Source organism: Cryptomeria japonica, chromosome 6 (assembly GCF_030272615.1).
Source record: "Cryptomeria japonica chromosome 6, Sugi_1.0, whole genome shotgun sequence".
In the NCBI taxonomy this organism is placed as follows: domain Eukaryota; kingdom Viridiplantae; phylum Streptophyta; class Pinopsida; order Cupressales; family Cupressaceae; genus Cryptomeria; species Cryptomeria japonica.
The window spans coordinates 240,887,378-240,907,575 of record NC_081410.1 but is presented as its reverse complement, the minus strand read 5'-3'; the positions used below and the strand labels follow the sequence as shown (position 1 = coordinate 240,907,575).

At 35.3% G+C, this 20,198-nt stretch overlaps 1 protein-coding gene across 6 annotated transcripts in view; it reads left to right on the top strand.

The window, feature by feature from the left end:
• LOC131075655 (protein root UVB sensitive 4) overlaps positions 1-20,198 on the top strand; it is a 133,435-nt gene that overhangs the window by 106,190 nt on the left and 7,047 nt on the right. For 5 of the 6 annotated variants that reach the window (XM_058012492.2, XM_058012491.2, XM_058012490.2 and 2 more), the window contains 4 exons: positions 10,957-11,062; positions 11,195-11,297; positions 11,491-11,639; positions 11,744-11,809. In XM_058012492.2, the coding sequence (XP_057868475.2) occupies positions 10,957-11,062; positions 11,195-11,297; positions 11,491-11,639; positions 11,744-11,809 (424 nt within the window). Of the gene's footprint in view, positions 1-10,956; positions 11,063-11,194; positions 11,298-11,490; positions 11,640-11,743; positions 11,810-12,397; positions 12,595-20,198 lie in introns of those variants that run through there. The other variant, XM_058012494.2, reaches the window with a different exon arrangement.

The following is a 20,198-nucleotide window of genomic DNA, read 5'->3' as shown; positions in this document are numbered from 1 at the left end:
GGGCATGTTCACATGTTAGAATTCATTAAAAGGGTGGAGGATCCGCAGGATAGTAACATGCAGCGGTTGTTGGACAACTACATTCATCATGCATCTTCTTTTCCAGTGGCTGTCTATAACCTGAATTCGTTCTCGCTTGCGCTCACCACTTCGACAAGGAGACAAGCATCATTAGAAATGATGATGGTGAGGCAATAATCCACCTTGATGCAGATACTATTGAGAAAGTCTTCAGAATACCATCAGCACCTGTGTATATGGAGATTTCAAAGGATAGTGCATCTGAGTACTATGTCAAAAGGGAAAAGGATTGCAAACGTCACATTAATAGATGGATTCATGAGCCACGAACCGCTTTTACAAGATGGGCTAAGTTGTACCGTTGTGACTTCAAGTGGGTAATTGGAGACATCATTACTCTCCTTAGCAGGATGTTGGGTCTTGAGCACTCTAATGTTTTTGAGCCATGTTAATAAGGCAGTCCCATCATATATCATGGGGAGAGATTATTAATGACACTTTGTGTGAACAACTTGTAGTAGTCCCTACTACCATGACATTTTACATGAACTCATACTTAGTGTATTTAGCAGCATCACTTAGACATTTCTTTGGTCTTTCTACCAAGGGTGATCGCTCGCTTATACCTATGTGGGAATACTATGATCAGCTGCCCTTGAGACCCAGCAAATTACATTTCAGGAGGGTTCAAGATGCATTCTTTGGTTACTTCATGTGCCAGTTTGACAAGACTCTAAAGAACAGAAGGGTGTCAGATGAAGCATGGGGAAGAGTGAATGAGTATGGTTGCTTGTTCCTTCAATTCCCGACTTTCACTTATATAAGAGTCGGATGCTACAGTGGGCAGCCATACATGCTTCCTAGATACTTGACTGATAAGATTATTCTTATGGAGTTGGGAAGACAGATCATGGCTGTACATGCACATCAATCTGTCAAACATAAGGTTGGGATGGGGATTTCTACAACCAACCCATTGAAGATTGGCCGGTACTCCCTTATCACATCCACCAAAGCCAAAGCTATGGAGACCGAGATGCAGGAGATTAAACTCAAAAGGTTTAAGTCAAGGGCAAATTTTGACTACTGAGGTATGAAGGAAAAGATCAAAAAGTCCTTCATACATGTGCATCGCATTGAGGATATCTGGGTGGATCTCTGTACAGAAATGGAGGCTCTCAAGATGGACAACTGGAGATTCACCCTTGAGCAAGTTATTGATTTGAACCTGGTGGACATTCTGCAAGGGATGATTGATGATGGGAATGTGATTGATCCAGAGTATGTCTCACGAAGGGTTGATAAAGCCCCACTTCCTTTAATCCAATGGTCACATAAAGAATGCACTTCCATTCTTGAGAGATTTTAGCCTATCCTAGCTAACACCAACACTTGGCTCAAAGGTAATGTTGTTAGACTCATCAAGATCAAGGTTGGAAAAGAAGATGACTCTATGGGGCCTCTTGGACGTAAGTCTGAGATTCAGATCGACAACAAGGAAGGTGCATCATCTTCAGGTACTAGGATCAAATTGCGGGTTAGTCGGGCAATAGTGCTTCCTCTCGAGGAGGTGACAGTTCGTGGGAAAGAAAAGTCCCAGATTCACATTCATGTGATTGATCTTGATGGAGGACGGACAACAATCAAATGATGCTCCTAAGTCATTGGCTTCGGAGTCACCTCATGAGATTCCCTCCTCAGTTTCCACGGAGTTGCCTCTATCTCCTCCTGACACAGTAGTGGATGAGTCTCCTCAGACTGTCGTTCCCATTTCAGCAGTTGAGCCACCTCTTGATCATCAACAAGAGAGTTTTTTGGAAATCTTCGAGGATACTCCTGTATGCATTCATTTGTCAAAGATTGATACCTCTACTTCCGACTTTGAAGAGTTTATGAGACAATCTTCATGCCCTTTGGTTATCGAGCAAACCATGGTTGCCATCCAGACAGATACTTCTCCCAGGGTGACAATGACTGTTCAAACAGAAACTGCTTCTCCTTTGCCTTTAGTAGCCACTGGAGGAGAACTAGTCGTTTTACCTCCATGGCTTAGTTCTTTCATTCCCAAGAGGAAGAAGCAGGAAATTTCTCCTAATGTCTTTGATTATTAGCAACTCAAGCAATCTAGGCCCAAGGTTGCTTAAAAAGCCAAGACAATCTCAAGGGTAACAGTTGATACTAGAAGAAGAAGTGCTTGCAAATCTACAGATGAAGATTCATAATGAGTGGAGGAGTAAACAATTTTCAGCTGCCTCAATTCAAGTTTTGATGAAACATCAAATCTTCTTGCATGAAATCCAATCCACTTTGGAGAAGAACAACTCTATGCTTCTTCAATGCCATGATACCATTGTGAAGACCATAATTGTTGCCAAGAACACCCACGAGCCAAATCCTATTGAGCTACAAACGATCATCCAGAAGTTCGAAGGATTCATGTCTTCACATGCTGCAAGTTAAGTGTTTTTCAACACTTAGTTGCATTTTTCAGAATTGTAATCTTTTAGTTGTAGTTTTTCTTTTGACAAGTTTACTTGTAAAAACGTTTTGTAAATTGCAAGTCAAGTCATTACTTGCACTTTTGTAATTACAAGTAGACGAGTAACAAGTCAATTTATAATAGGACTTGTAACTTTGAATATGTCATAGTTAGTTACTGAATAAGTCATGGTGGTTGAGAGAATTTCTCAAGTTAGCTAGGATCCTCCCACCTTTTTCTCAAGACTCCTCTCCTATAAATACTGGAGGGGGTCTATTGTAATCTTTATCTTTTGGAAAGCAAGTAAAAACTTTGCCAAATTTGCAGCAAAGAAGACTTTGAGCTTTATGTGTAAATAGAAGGATTGAAAGGAATAGAAGAAAATTACTCAAGTACTGAGACTTTGTGCTATATTCTTGAGTTTATATTCAACATTACCTTTCTTGCAAGTGTTTCTTAAAGGGCTTAATCAAATTTGATTTGCAGACTTTGTGTTGCAAGTATTGGAGATTAATTTAGTTAAAATAGAAGTTCTATTGAGAAAAGCTGTAAGACTTTGTGCTTACACTCGTTCTTAAGAGAGATTAGAAGTAGGTTTTATAATAAGAAATAGTTGTGAAGCTTTGAGCTCACACTAGTTCTTGCTGTCTTGTGTAGAAAGAAATAAGTTATTTCAGACTTTGTGTTGTCATAATTTGTTCTTGATATCATTAGAATAGAAAATGGTAGATAGGACTTCACATAGTCAAGACTTTGAGCTTGATATTGCTGTCCTGTCTCGAAGGAAGTGACAAAAGTCTTTGAACTTTCAAGAAACTTCATTTCCTTTCTCTCATTTCATTTCAAAAAGTTGTTACTGCTGTTTTATGTTAAATTGCTATCACTTTTCTGCGAAGAGAAAAGGATATTGGCTTTCTTGAAAAAAGAGAAAAGACTGCTGTCCCATCCCATTTTAGTTTTAGTATTAGATAGATAGGGGGAGCCTTCCCTTAATTAGGAGAGTTTTACTCACACATTGTGGTTGAAGCCACAATTTTGTATATTTCCCCAAGTGTACAAAATTTTCAACCAACACCCAGCAATGAGGAAAGCATCAAAAGGTAACAGAACAACTATAAACACACTCAAGTATTTTGCTAAAATCTACACTAGCACTCTGCAAATCAAAACTATTCACCCAAAAAACTCACACCACACCAAGACCTGCAAACCCTCTTCAAAACTGAAAATCTTCATCTTCACACAAAAATCGAACACCTCCACAAGCCAAAAGATCACCAAACTTCGAACTTCGAACTACAACCAGCTAGGGTGGGTCTTTCATCACCGAAACCAGTGTCCTAGCTGAGGGTTTTCGTCCTCAAACCAGGAGGTCTGTCCTTTCTGGAAATGCTCTAGTAGCGCTTTGTTATATCCCCAAAATGAAAGATGCACAAATGAAGGCTCAATCTCCCTTTTAAAGAATGAGAGAGTGAATTAGGCCAACTTTAGGGTTTTCCCACTTTTTTGCCTTCTTAAAATATTTTGCATTTTAAATATTTCCTTTTCAACCTTAGGCATCCACTTTCTAAGGCATTAGTTTAGCCTTAAGGAAAGATAATGGTCCCCTTTGAAAAACAATGTTAGTCAACTAGGCCATGTGGATAATAGCCCCCCTTTTAAAAACAATGTTATTCTACTAGGCCATGGAGTACTCTTCCAAAAGGCTTAAAGGCAACATTAAAAAGATTGAAATGGCCAATAAAACAAATATTTCTTTGAAGCCTTTGAACTCACCAAAGTTAAATATAGGAACTCCTCACCAACTGAAGAATCTGGTGGCCCACTGACTTACTAAAAATAGTAACTACTAAAAATAACTCCCTACCATAGATAGAAAACTCTATTGGAAAGCCCAAGAAACTCCTGTACGATCTCAACCAGGACACAGAGTCCCTTATCCAAGACCATTTAGCCTATAGAATATCGGAATAGGCTAATGGTACTCCCATGCTGGCTAGGCGCAAAGAGGGGACATTACATTTGTTCCTCAAAAATGAATAATTTTCCAATGATTTCATATTTTCTCTTGTTTCCACCATAGTAGTTACATATGGCCTCCTTGGCCCTATCAATGGCCTCGTAGAGATAACCCATTGGCATTTTCTCCCCATCAACTGAACACAAAACCTCGAGGTTTCATCACCAAAAATTTAAAAAATGAATAATGTAAAGCAATAGAAAATTAAAAAAATGACATAAAACAAAAAAAAAAGAGTAAATAAAAAATCTCCTCTTAATCTTTAGGTTTGTTACTTGAGTATCTCTTTAGTGCTCTTAGTGAACACCTCATCAAACACTATCCACATGACCTTTTCTTCTTCTGCCCTTTTGGAACATTTAGTGTCCAACTCTACTTTGCTAACAAATATTTGCTTGAGAGAAGGTAGCAACCCTATAATGCTTTGGAAAATGATTAAGTTTGTGGCAAGTCGTGTCACTCCTGATCATACAGTCTCCTTGTCTTTGGTGTACTTTGTCATCAATCTGAGTACTCACATATACTTGTAGAGAAATTTTGTAATGTTTTTAGCATTTTGAACCTGTAGCATCATACATCCAATCTTCCCAATGTCATTGTGCCTTTGATTGCAACCAGCGTACCATGCTTTCATGCAAAGTCCTTTCTGCCTTGCATTGCACACTGTAGATTCTAGACATTGATAACACAGATTCAGTAGCATGTCAGCAGGTTTTTGATTGTTTTGAATTTGAATTTTGGAAATACAAAAGAAAAAAAGTATATTAAACAAAGCAAATGCCATTCCAGTTTTCAATAATCTTAAAATTGCAGTCTCAATTAGTCAATAATCAATTCACACTGCTCAGATCCTAATTGCTGAAGATGAAAATGAGAAAAAAAGAAGAAAAGCTGATATTTTTAGCGAGGGTTTATGAACTTTTTCTTTGATATAAAAGTTTCTTATGGATTCATTGAGTCCAAGTATAACTTTCCCATTACTCGTGAGTTTCTGCAGCAGACTTGACTTGAGAGTTGCAGGCAAGTAACTTGTGTGCTGCAGAAGCTTGCAAGTGTCAAGGTAATTGTGTAATTTTATCAAAGAATGAAATGTACATATATAGGCAATTACATTGTCGAAGTTTCCTAAAGAAACATTTGATAACTGAAGACTAAATTAGAAAGAATCTAATCTAACTATAATACATTATTGACCATTAAATAATATAATATTAATCTAATAGCAAGTATCTTTGATTTTGACAAGTCCTTATGGAGTTCAGAATTATACCCCACGGCGGTAGTTTGTGCTAATAAACTGTATGTCAATCTGTTATATATGCAATACTCAATACTGAATTCTGAAATATATATCTAAATTTATATTTATATATTTTTTTCTGTCCGATGATTGCTGTACTATGTTTTTAAAAATGGCATTCCAGGTCCAGTCCGCATCACCCACATCCAAGATGTTTCTTTTCTCCTAGTGATTATCATGCTGATATTTTTATTAGTGAACACATACATGCATGGCACATACACAATGAACACTTCGAGAAAGGAATGTGGTAGAAAGAGAAATCAACTTAAATTAGTCATTCGAGAAAGCTCCCACAGTAATCTAGTTCCTGATTCAACTCCCAGCCCTTGTCTAGATTTCATCTCTTTTTACAATGATGAAGAGGACCGAGATGAAGTACATTCTCCTTTGTACTTCCAGGTGCCTTACCTCTGTGTCATTTTTCTTATGGAAAAATGATAAAGAATTGTTGATCTTTCCTTGATAGAGATTATTGCTTTATTTCTGGATTCTACTGTGTAAAAGTTGTTTCCATCAATGTTTTGGATCACATTCCGTGATCCATCATTAGGATGTAAAAGAGTGCTAGGAGATGTAGAAATGTAAATGACAGAATTACTCAAGGTCATATTTGAAGGTGAGAAGATGGGCATAAGTACAAGGAAAGAGAGACCAAAAAATATAAAAATAATAACAAATAACAAATGACTAACAAAGAAAGAGAGGCGAATTAAGAAAATCAAAAAGAAAAGGAAGTAAATGGAAATGAATAAGCTTAATATGTGAAAATATCGAGCAAAAAAAGCTTAATATGTGAAAACAATAATGCTAAGGAAATGTTAAAAACACAAAAGGAAATGTAATATAATTAACGAAAATAACAGGACAATATAAATCTATTAGAATATATTAAATGAATATAAAAATATAAATAAGAAAATATAAAAAAATGATGTAAATGCAAAAGAATAAGCAAATGATAGAAACACATAATGCAAAAAGGATTGGTGAAATATAATAAATGAAATAAATAAATAGGTCAGTATGAATTTTGAAGAAAATGTATGGATATATAGGAATAAAATGTAAAATACAAAAAAGTATAGAAACAAATCTTAGAGTAAAACAAATAAAATAAAATAAAGGAAAAGAACACCTAATTATTAACTATATAAAGAAATTTCAAATAGTTAATAAATAAGAAAAAGACGACCAATTAATGAGATGGGAATAAGTACAAGGAAAGAGAAACCACAAAATAAAATGGCTAACAAAATAGAGAGAACCCTAAAGAAAATAAAAAAGTAAAATAAAATAATTGCAAATGAATAAATTATAAGTGTAAACAATTAGGCTATGAGAACATATAAGGTAATAAGACAATTAAATAAATTTAATGGAAATTATTATATATATATATATATAAGGGAGAAAGAGATAAAAAATAAAATATAAAGGAGACATGGCATAAATCTTAAGGAATAAAAAATAAAACCTAGGAAATCAGCCTCTATGGTTGTAAATGAATAAAAAAAGAGAACCCTAAAGAAAATAAAAAAGTAAATTAAAATAATTGCAAATGAATAAATTATAAGTGTAAACAATTATGCTATGAGAACATATAAGGTAATAAGACAATTAAATAAATTTAATGAAAATTATATATATATATATATATATATATATATATGAGGGAGAAAGAGATAAAAAATAAAATATAAAGGAGACATGGCATAAATCTTAAGGAATAAAAAATAAAACCTAGGAAATCAGCCTCTATGGATTAATTATAAAGAAATTTCTTCTATTAATAAATAAGAAAATAAAAAAAGAAAGGGAATGATTGAAAAAATAAAAAACATAAAAAGGAAAGGAATAGATAGAGGAAAACAAAGAAATATACCACCTAACAATGAATAAAAGTTAAAAAAAAATAAAAGGACATGAAATAAAATAAAATACAAAAGAGACAAGAAATAAATCTTAAAGAACCAAAATGAAGTAAATGTAAATGAAAAAACCAAAAAAGTGAAAACAATAACGCTTTGAAGACACAAAATGGAATAAGAATTAATGAAATAAATTTAATGAAAATAATAAAAGGTCATTATAAATAAATAAGAAATTTATTAAAAGATTATGTGTGTATATATATACATATATAAAGAGAAAAAAACAATAAAGCTTTATTAATTTTTTTTAATATATATATCTTTTGGGACTCTTTTATATACTGATGATGGATCACGGAGTGTGATTCAAAATGTTGATGCAAACAAAATTGTACACTGTAGAATCCAAAAACAAGACAATAATTGTTGATCTATTTTCAATAAAAATGCATATAAATTTGTTTCATATAGAAATGTCTACACAATGTTAGTGGGTTAAAAATATATCATGATCTATGATCTTGTACCTTTCAATGAAAAGTTATGTCCTTTTGAGTGCCATCATCCTTGTGTGCATCATTCTTATTAATATTTTCTATTTCATTGTGTTGATTATAACAATTTTTTTATATTAAAAATAGAGAGATCAAAAAAGAGAGTACAACCAACGAGAGCCTGAAAGGAGGCCTCACATCAAAGTAGCAGTAGTACTATTACAAAGAGGAAAGCTCAGATACATCGAAAGTGAAAAATAGGGAACAAAAGAGCTAGAGCAGAAGATCAAGGTGGATGTCCACCCAAGCGGACCAACCAAGAGGGCCCTCCATCTAAACAATAGTTTTCTGATCCTGATTCTGGGACAACATCAAAATCTGCTCCTGTTTAGTGTTGTGGTTCTTTCTGATAGCCTGGCTCAGCTTCCGGCAAGTATGCTCGAACACCCGTAAGTTGTCTAGAGTCCTTCTCCATTGGAATCCATAATTGAGCTTGTAGAAGAAAAGGGTAGCTTGACCATCCTCAAGGAACCTTCGAAATTTATCCTTCTCAATAATCATGGTAGTTTGAACCTGGAGGAAGATTTTAAAATGAGTGAGTTTATGAAAAAACTCAGTAAGACCCCTTGGCTTACCTTGGTACTTTTCATCATTCCTGCACTTCCAAATCTGCCAAAGAATGTTAGAAGACAGCATATTCCAGAAGAAGTTAGCATCCTTACTAAGCCCTTTAATGTGACCCGTAACAATTTCAATAATAGTCACATTAAAGGGATAGTAAATACCAAAAAAATTCCAAATTTCTTTAGCAAATAGGCAATCAAATAAGATATGTCTACCAGTATCCGGCAGCCTGCAAATATTACATAAATCAGTATGATAATTTCTTTTAATAGGAAGTCTTATCAATTAACAAGAGCCATTTAAAACATTGGATCTTGGGCTCAACAAGACTTTTCCAAATATAATTCAGCATTTTTTTCCACATTTTAACATCAAAAGAACAGTACCAGAATCTATTCAAATGAGCAATAATATCCTCATTATGATTAATGATTTTATAGTGCATGCCTTTTTTTCTTGAGATCTTAAATCATGAAGCATGGCAAAGATGATATTTCCTTTTGCCTTCTTTATGATGAAAAGAATAGAGAAGATCACACCTCGTTGAATTAAAAATACAAATGGTAAAAGGATTTTCCATTCAAATATATTCTTTGGGATGTCTTAAGCAGGCATCACATCTAGCATACTAGATGTCCATATGATCTGAAGATTTTTTTCTCATAATCTGACTGTTTTAAATTCTAGATGAGGATAGATGAGGATGAAAAGATGGTGCTTATCATTCACTTGAGGGGAGTTGTTTGGTCGATGATAAAGTATTTATTAGAATACTCTCATCAATTTTTAAAAATCTTTTAAAAATAGTGACATGAACATAGTTAGCAGACTCAAGTCACGAGTACTTGTTGGTAGTGTGTTTTTCCAGAGTTAACTTGTAGAGTCCAACAGATTTTGGCAGTGTGTTTTTCCAGAGTTAACTTGTAGAGTCCAACAAATTTTGGCAGTGTGTTTTTCCAGAGTTAAGTTGTAGAGTTTTCTAGCTAGTGTTTGACAGTTTTCAGCTAGTACTCACCATGTACTTGGCAAATCGGAGCCTTTGACTTGTGCCTTGCATAAAAAAATATGGATTAAACAGTCCAAAGCCATTTTTTTTTGGTTTTATCAGTTTTTTTTTTGTTTTATAGAAAATTATGAAAAGGTTTGTGTGGTTTTCAAGATCTTTATTGGTGTGGTTGTGGGGGCTCCAACCTTCGACCTCCATGAGAGATTTTTCTCAACTCCATTGGGGGTGTTGTCCCTCAATCCCGCTGGGTTGTTGCTCCTAATCTCCCTACCAAACTCATTTGATACATTTTGTAGCTGTATTTTGCATAAATTTTATGTTTTTTATTAATTGCTGAGTTTTGTCCAATCCAAGTTGAATCCAAGCTTGCAAACTATGGATAGGACAATGGTGGACTTAAGTTTGTGAAGAACATTGTAGGATAGTTATTTTCTGTTTATCTTATATTTGAGTGATTGTGTTGTTGCTAATCAGTTCATTAATATAAATAGTATTCTCACATTCCATCATTTTCATAAAGCTTCTTTTCTCATATTGAATCACTATTAATAAGCGCAGTTGACTTTCCCATTCTTTATATCCAAAATGTTAGGAAAATTAACACTTTTCTCCAGAAACTTTTATTAGTGAATCCATACTTTTCCTTGAAATAGTTACAGTAATAATTTTTGTCTTGAATATGAGTTGATCAATCCATGGACATTTTCCATTTTTCATTTAGAAGTTTTGTTCATTTATTGTCATCAAATTAATCTTTGCCTTTGAAATAAATAAGTATGAATCGATTTTGACAGTTTGCTTCACAATTTTGAGTCTGGTTACTATTGCTTCTAACCTCATGTTGTTTACTCCTTTGAAAAGACTCAGAATGTAATATTGTACGGTCAATCTTAAAACAAAGAACTAGGATTATTGTTTCCTTCTTTGTGGCTTGGGATTGTGCTCTCTTTATTTAGAATGCACGTCAGATTTCTAACATCTGGCGTTCATCCTCATCTCCATGTTTTTGTATTCTGCTGGGAAATTATGAAGGCGTAGGCTGCTGAATGCTATTTAATTTGACGGAGAAGGCTCATTTCAGTAATTTTATTATACATAACTGATGTTTCATTTCCTGTAATTTTCTGTGTACTGGCAGAATAGAAGCTGCCCTTCCCTTCGTTATATATCCATTTTTTACTGCAATGGATCTATTTGCAATCTACCAGGGGCTCAAATATGTCCATCTTCCAACATTAAATAAAGTAAGGTTATTAACTATACTTCGGAAAATTTATCTATAATTTACATTCATCGTGCTTGTGCAGTATTGACTTTAGGAAGTATTAATATGTTTTACGGAAGTTTACTGATATGAAAACTGGACTTCAATGCAGGCCAGGATTGAGATAATAGCGGATAAATGGATTCACTCGAGGACTGTACCGTCTACTGGAGAAGTGAGCAATGTGGAAGGAATACGATTTTTTCATCCCTCAGGTTGGTCTCTTTGATATATATCCATATTATCTATCATGTATTTTCTGCATAGAAGATATAATGTTGAAATGCAAAGGCATCCTTATTTTTTACATTTAAATCAGATATTGGCTGGAATTCTTTGTTGTACTGAAGTAGGCATGAGTATATGATGGTTATTGAGCTTATAGATGACTTCTAAGATTGGATTCAGGCAGCAGGATTTGGCCACTTAGAATTGGATTCATAAATGCTAAGGAACAAAGGGCAGAGATTATGAGATCTGCTCTGCGATCCATGAAGAATGAAGATAGCTACTTTCTCTCTATGGAGTCTGGACATAGTTTCCCATGGAAGCCACAGGTTATTGCTTACAGAAGCTTACTGTTATATTCATGTAAATGATGGAATATTCTGTTTTATTGCACTTTAGAGATTTTTCCAATGTTGCTTTATACATATTGCAGTTGCGGTTGCTGCTGTGTCTGCATAAAAAGGCAGCTGCAGCGGATATTGTTATGGGTGTGCTCCAGGTATGGAATAGGAATTCAGCTTCTGTCCTGTCCAAATGCTTCTAGATTTCATTGAAAGAATACTATGTGCATTTAGCAATTGACCGTATATCTTACTTTCATGTGTGGATATTTAGGAACAGTTGTAACTAATAGCTGATTATAATTATAGGCATGGGTTAGGGTTAGTGCCTCTCGAATTTAAAGGTTATCTATGCTTAGTCCAGTGTAGCTTAATTGAAATTGGAGTGGTGCTGATGTGCCTCAGAACTGCATGTATTCGACCACCGTAGGACAATGATACTGGCATTAAATTTTCTATTTCCATCTTATACAAAAAAGGCTGCATATGTACTGGCCAGCATTAGGGACATACTTCAAAATAATATATCGTTTTAATGATTATATCCAGGAACCAAAAGATGTCACCAAAAGATGTCCTCTACCAAAATTTATCATTTACACCTGGTTTTTCTGGGGTTTATGCTGCTTTCATGATCTTTCCTTTATTTTTGAGGCCTTAGATTTACTTGCTACTGTTTCTGGATTTGATTGTGTCTCTGCTTTTTGCATGAACGTTTTGAATCACACTCTGTGATTCATCATCAGGATGATAGAGAGCAAAGGAGTAGAGAAATGAATCAGAGCTGTTAATATAATATCTCAACAGAACTCTTACGACTACTGACTAATTATTTTTTCCATTAACCCAATCTGAGGTGAAACGCCAACTATGAATGGCATGGTGGCATTATTTTGAAAATACAGGATAACCAAAAATTGAAAAAAAACAGTGGTTCAGAAATGTTTGAGAAATTGTTTGACAAGTACTATATGTGATGTCACTGAATTAAACTTAGATCATATTTTAATGAAGGGAATATATGATAAGGCGGTCGAATTTTTCTTCATTTGATTTATTTGGCTACCATGCTTCTATATTGTTGTGCTTAGCGTTGGAAATTAGCACTGAAAAAGTAGGAAACATAGTTTTCAGAAATAGGGACAAAGAAGGTTTGAGTTTGGTTGGAACTCTTTATCCTTGTGTACAAAATATGTAAACGCAGGAAATAATACAGAGAATAGCAAAGGTTCTGAAATTTGAAAAAAAATACAGTTCCATTCACCATTCACATATAAGATAAGCAAAATTACATTACAAATTTCAAATATAATAGGGATGAAATGTTTAATGCAAAATGATGGACATTGAAAAATTAAGTCAAGAACACAAATATAATTTCTTTATTTGCACTGTGTCATGATTCATAGACCAATATTTGTAATGATGACAATGTCAATATGTAAACGATGGATTAAAAAATAAAATTAATTGGCAATGGCTACATGAAAATGTAAGAAGGAAGTGCGAGGCACTCTATCCTCTTCTTTGTGTAGAGTCCTAGCTAAATGGTTGCTATTGGGTACATCAAAATAGAATCATCATCATCTAGAGTAATTTCCTATGCATCCTATATTACTAAAGATCAAACAATTTATCCTTTCCAGCCTTTTGAATTCGATGTCCCTTTGTATGCTGCATCTGTATCCAAAAGAATCCATCTCTCCAAGTCAGATGTTTTATTTCTTAGAAGTTTCAACTTTCAATTTACTGTGTATGGTCTATGTTTTCTACTCCGATTACAGATAGCCTTTTTGTGCTCACTAATTGGATAAAGGAGTACATACTCAAAACCTCTCACAAATAGAGAATCTGACAACTTGGGGCACTAGTTGAATAGCTAACTGCTAAATTTTTAGAGCTTGATTGCTATGCATCATTTACCAATCAATTGAATATTTTGAGCCCATGAATAAGCCCCTCCTCGTGCAACGGTGTATCAAATTGGTTCTTGAACATAGCACAGAATACAGAACTGATTTCTTTTGGAGAATACATTTTTTAAGAAAAAGCCTACTTGAATAGTTTTTATGGAATAATCTAATGGTTTTGGGCTCAAGGCATTGGCTGCTACATTCAATAAATATAAATCACATTGATTGGATAAATATTTGTGGTTCTATTGAAATTCTTTGTTTTGGTCTGATCCGTAAATTGCATTTTGATGACCCATACCCTCCATAGTATTAATACCCTATTATCATATTGGCTATTTTTTCATAAGCCTCTCACAATAAATGAGAAATTGCATCAAAGTGTTTAATAGCATCCACTACAAGTTTGCGAAGGCTATCAATGAATTATGTGACTGACAACATTTCCCTTCAAAAATAGCTAAGGCACAAAGCATATGTTGGTAAAGGAAAATCGCCTTAGTGGGCATGGCAAAATGAAAGAGGAAGTGTAAAGTCCTGCATGATCTAGTTTGCAATTGAAAGTGGTTAGGTTGGCATGTGAAAGTTTGTCACATGCCAAATGATCTAATAATTGTTCCTAAATCTTGCTTAGAATGTTCATGTTAAAAAATTCTTAGTGGGCCCTATCACACCTGAGAGAATTTGAGGTGCTTGCTTCATCTATTATGGGCCGTTAGATTTGAGTTGACATGGCAAGATGAATGATAGCTAGTTCTCAAAGAAAGTCCTTCACTCTTTTTTCCCGAATTCTCAAGAGTGTGCCACTTGGCAAGTTGATAGAGTCCCTATGGCTAATAGTTACCAAAAATCTGTGGGCCCCATTATTGAGGTTGACTTTTTTGATGCTGAATGATGAAACAAAGGAATAGTGATCCCTAGATTAACGACTTGCCTTGATCAACACACAATTAGCAGAAAAGGTTTCGATGCAGTGAGGAAAGTTGTGCATTGGTTGTTAAACCGTTCTACTTTTTTTGCAATTAGAAGAAAACATGTTGCCCACTTTCAAAAACATTGCAAAGACATAAGGAAAAAATTGTAGGCTCACCACTGTTGAGGTGTCAATATATCGGGACCAGAATTTTTAGACTCAGCGAGTACTTGCTGATTTTTCACCTTGGCAAGTTACTTGTAGGAAAATTTGCTAGTTTGACTATCGAGTTTTTGGTGAGTACTCACTATTTTTTTGACAAGCACCTACCAAAAACTTGGCGAGCCTGACACAAAATCTCACCAAACGATGATTTAAAGTATTTAAAACATTTTTATAAACGAAAAAATGCCAACTACCTAATTTTTCTTGTAAGCTATAAAATTGTGAAAATGGCATGCGCCATCAAAGTTTGTGAAAATTGCATTGCCCTAGATCCCCATGAAGGGTGTTGCCTCTTGGCCTTGTTGGGGGTGTTGCCCCTAGAACCCCATGAGGGGTGCTACCCCTCAACCCCATTAGAGTCTCAACTCCTAGACCCTTACTAGTTATTGGGATCTTTTTCTCATATAATAAATTTGATTACAATGAGGGGGTTTGGAGTGGAGACTAGAATCAACAACGCAGTCTCAGACGATTATTGTTATCACTATCAAAATATCATTGATCAATGATGAAGTATCATACTATTAGTATCAAAGATTTAAATGTCATTATTATTATAAAATACTATACAACCTTCAACATCCCACAAGAAAGTTACAAGACAAAAATCAAAGGTGGTCATTGATTTGGCCATTTGGCAGCAAGATGGAGGTCGAGTCAGAGCCAGAGACACAACCTTCAATGCCAAATGAGGAGCAACATGGGAGTGCGAGGATTTCCCCAAGTTTTCATTAGATTAAGGAAGAGGAAGATTTAAATGTTGTAATATACAATTTATGAATAATGATGATGATTTTCAAAGGCAATCATCATATTTTCATAATAGTTGCCAACTAAGTCTTGTACCAAGATTCTGCATGATGATGCAATTTGTATGCAAATGAATCAAATTCAATAGAAAATACTTTTGTACTTATATATGGACTCATTGGATGTATTTTGTCATTAAATTTGTCGAAAAAAGTGTTTTTAATGAAATTTATACAATTTTTTAAGTGGTTGAGTTTTTGGTGAGTCGCAAAATTCGGGTCTCCCAAGTTTTTGCCAAGTTAGAGTCTGCCAACTATGGTGAATACTTTTCTTTAAGAACTTCCCATTGTTGAGTAGAGTCCATATGGCCAAAAGTTACCAAAAATTTGTGTGCCCATTTGCTGATATAGACTTTTTTGATGCTAAATGACAAAACAAAGGAAGTGCAGCCCTAGATCAATAACTTGTCTTGATTGACACACAATCAACAATTGAGGCCTATATCCATTGAGGAAAGTTGTGCATTGGTTGTTAAGCCATTATACTATTTGCAATGAGAAGAAAACACGTTGCCCACTTTCAAAACATTGAAAAGACATAAGGTAAAACTCGTAGGCTCACCACTGTTTAGGTCTCAATTTGTTGGGATTTTCTGCTTTTAGACTTCAAAATCTCATGTGTCATTAGATTAAAGACAATATGGCTAATTCGATGCACCTACCACTCAAAACCAAAATATTTGCTAGTGTGTAGAAAACCAATGAAATTGCTAAGGAAAAGAGGGATTTTCACCAAGCCATTGTGTTCAAAATTCACTTCAATTACATCATACATGTTTAGAGTCCAAACTACCATACTTTGTCTTTTGGAGCATTTTCCATGCTAAATTTGTTGCTTGACCTCTTTATGTAATGAATGTCTTCACACTTATCTTCTTTCTTTACATATTCAGTCCTTTCATGATTTAAACTTGGTAGAGAGTGGTCTCTTCATTTGTTAGAGAAGATTCCTTCCTTCGATCAATGAAATGATGACATTGGTATTCCAAGACTGGATTGTTTTTTCAATCTATATGATGTAGTCAAGGAGAGGGAGCCAAATTAATGGGAACCTTCTATTTCCATCCAAAACCCAAATTTAATACACATCCTTGATACACTATGAAAAAAAATTCTATAGCTCTAAATCGGATTTGAAATCAAGAGGAATTGTTCTCATTTTTATGACATCCTTGGTCTATCAGTGAGAATCGATCAAAGATATATTCCATGGACCAGCGTTGCCCCAGTCGATCAAGGACAAGATCAATGGTTATGAAGTGTCAAGTGTTGTCTTGTCGGGAGCCAAGTTCTCAAGCTCTTTTCCCTTCTTTGAAAATCGGAACCTTGGAATCCCGAAATTCCAAGTTCCCAAGCCTTTTGAAACCCGGAACCCCGAAATCTTGAAATTCCCAAGTTCCCAAGCCTTTTGAAACCTGGAACTTTGGAATCCCGAAATTCCCAAGCCTTTTGAAACCCGGAACCCCAGAATCCTGAAATTCCAAGTTCCTATTATTAAAATATTCAATGTTATGTTGTATTAAACAATGAAGACGAAGTCTTCTTAAATAGAATTATACAAGACGTTGTTTCTAAAAGAAACAAATGTAAACTGAAGCCAAAATAAAAACTATCTAAAGATGACTAAGATGACCATTAAAGAAACATTACAATATTCTAATACTCTCCCTTAATGGTCATCGTTCTAACTACCCTGAGAAAAACAGAGAAGGCTATCCCTTCTTCTCAGAACGTTCTGCAACAAGAGCCTGTCATTGACCCTCCCAGAATTTGCAGAACTTTTGGATATCTCCACAAATAAAAAATCATCACAAATCATCCATCTTGATGTTTGGTAACAAAGCTGTCCCTACCTGTAACCAGTGACACCAAGAACAACCACAAAACCAAAACTAGGATTTTGAGGAAAAAGCGGCAAACCCTCAACGAACTTTTGTAGATGAGAACGACGCCCCAAAATAGACTGCAAGAAGCCACAATTTTTGAGGAAAAAACCGTCAAACCCTGAAATTGAAGTTTACAAAACATCGTTTTTTCGGAAAAACGGTAAAACCTTAAGATAGAAACACTTGTACCCATGATTTTTGAGGAAAAAATTGGGCAAAACCCAAAATCCCACGCGAACATCGCAAATTACAGATGACTAGACACGTGAAAAATCGATTAAAACCCGACACGATTTTTGAGCTGAAAAATTGATCAAAACCCAAAATACCAAACTTCGTTTCTGAGGAAAAAAGGGTAAAACCCAACAAAATGTTTTAAGAAAAAAAGATTAAAACCCAGGATAATTTTTATGGAAAAAATTATTAAAACCCACCAAATAATTTTTTGAGGGACAAAATTGTAAACCCACCACAATTTTTTTTTTGGGGATGGACAAAAATTAAAAAACCCCATGAACATTGCAGAAAAATCTTTGCGTGAGTTGCAGGAAAGAAGAACTAGAGCACAAAACATGGACAAACGCTAGGCAAACAAACACGAAAATCGCACTACCGCCACCGCCCAAAAAACCGTTGCCAAGAAAATTGCCATTGCGTGAAGAAAAGAAGCAATGAAACACAGAAAGAACGCGGGCTGTCGATAGCAAATCGCAGGGTATTCGACATTGGAAAAACAAAAATCGTGCTGTAAAAAATCTAGAAAATTGTCGTCGTGAAAATTGCAAACGAATTGCGAAACATTTCGCGTGCAGAACACATGCACTAAGCAGAAGGATGTGTGCAAGGTGTGATAATTTTAGCACTTTCAGATTAGATGATACTCAGAAAATCAGAATTTGTTTCCAACTAGGTTAATTAGATTTTCAGATTTAAGCATGATAAGAAATGAATGCAAAAGAGACAAGACAAAGTTACCCTGGGAAAACCTCCTAGGAGGAAAAACCCAGCCAGAAAAGATCCTCAGATCTGATTATGGTTTTAGATTCAATTGACAATTACACACTTATCTGGAGTATAGAAGTTGCTGTCACAAGGAAGATGGTATGGAAGACTACACAGCTAGTTTGTTGACAGTGATCATGTTTTACAGTCCTTCTAACTTGTCTTGCTGTGTATGCACCTTTCAACTAGTTGCAGTCCTTTGCTTGAGCCTTCAATGGAGATTCATGGAATTTCTAATCACCAATTAGATCTGCTGTTCATTTGGTTAGCTGTGATCACTAATTGGATCTGCTGTTCATTCAGTTCGCTGTGATCACTAAATGGATCTGCTGTTCATTCATGTCGCTGTGATCACTAATTGGATCTGCTGTTCATTCATGTAGTTCGCTGTGATCACTAATTGGATCTGCTGTTCATTCATGTAGTTCGCTGTGATCACTACTTAGATCCGCACATATATGTAGTTTGCTGTGACCTATTGCTTGTAAAGGAGTTCGTTGCACAAGGAGGATATATTTCGCATTTTCTTGCTGACTACATAAATGATATTGTGAGAGGTATATGACTTATTTATAGGAGAGAAACCACTCCTAATCAAGTCGGCTTATGATGAATTAATAACCTTTAATTTATTTGTATCACTTTAACCGAAACCCTTTATTAGATAGGGTTGGCCCTATTCACGTAAGCATGTAGCGTGGTATTAAGGAATGCGAGATGTATAGGGCCCAGCCCTAAGAGTGGCGTGTGGGATGAGAAGGGCCCAGCTCTAAGAGTAGTGTGTGAGAGGAAAAGGGCCCAGCCCTTGGCGGATTCCAATGTTGCCTTAAGGCAATTGGAATCCGCATTCTACCTAGTTACAATCAACAAGGTGGAGGCAAGATTGCGTGTGGGTGCAACACAAAAGCCGTGAAAAACATAGTGCATGGCCGCGGTTGAAGTAAAGAACAAACGCATGCGTTGCAGAAAAAAACTTTGTGCCAGACCCATGAGTTTTTTTAAAACACTTCACCTAGAAACCTTTGAAATGGTAGAAAATTCGCCTAGAAAAAAACGCAAATTACTAAAACGCTCGCCACTTCAAAAACCAACAAAATTATGCCCTCCAGAAATCCTGAGCCCTCTCGTGAGGGAATCAGACCCAGACCGACTCTCGCTCTGATACCATATTATTAAAATATTAAATGTTATGTTGTATTAAACAATGAAGACGAAGTCTTCTTAAATAGAAAAATACAAGACGATGTTTCTAAAGGAAACAAACGTAAACTGAAGCCATAATAGAAACTATCCAAAGACAACTAAGATGACCATTAAAGAAACATTACAATATTCTGATAGTTCCCAAGCCTTCTGAAACCCGGAACCACGAAATCCCAAAATTCCAAGTTTTGAAGCCTTTTGAACCTCGAAATCCTGAAATTTCCAAGTTCCCAAGCCGTTTAAAACCCGAAACCCCAGAATCCTGAAACTCCCAAGTTCCCAAGCCTTTTTAAACCTGGAACCCCGTAATCTCGAAATTTCCAAGTTCCCAAGCCTTTTGATACCCGGAGTCCTGAAATTCCAAGTTCCCAAGCCTTTTGAAACATGGAACCCCAGAATCTCGAAATCCCCAAGTTCCCAAGCCTTTTGAAACCCGGAACCTCGGGATCTCGAAATTCCCAAGTTCCCAAGCCCTTTGAAACTCAGAATCTTGGAATCTCAAAATTCCAAGTTCCCAAGCCTTTTGAAACCTGGAACCTCGAAATCTCGAAATTTCCAAGTTTCCAAGCCTTTTCTTCCTTGAACCCGGGATCTTG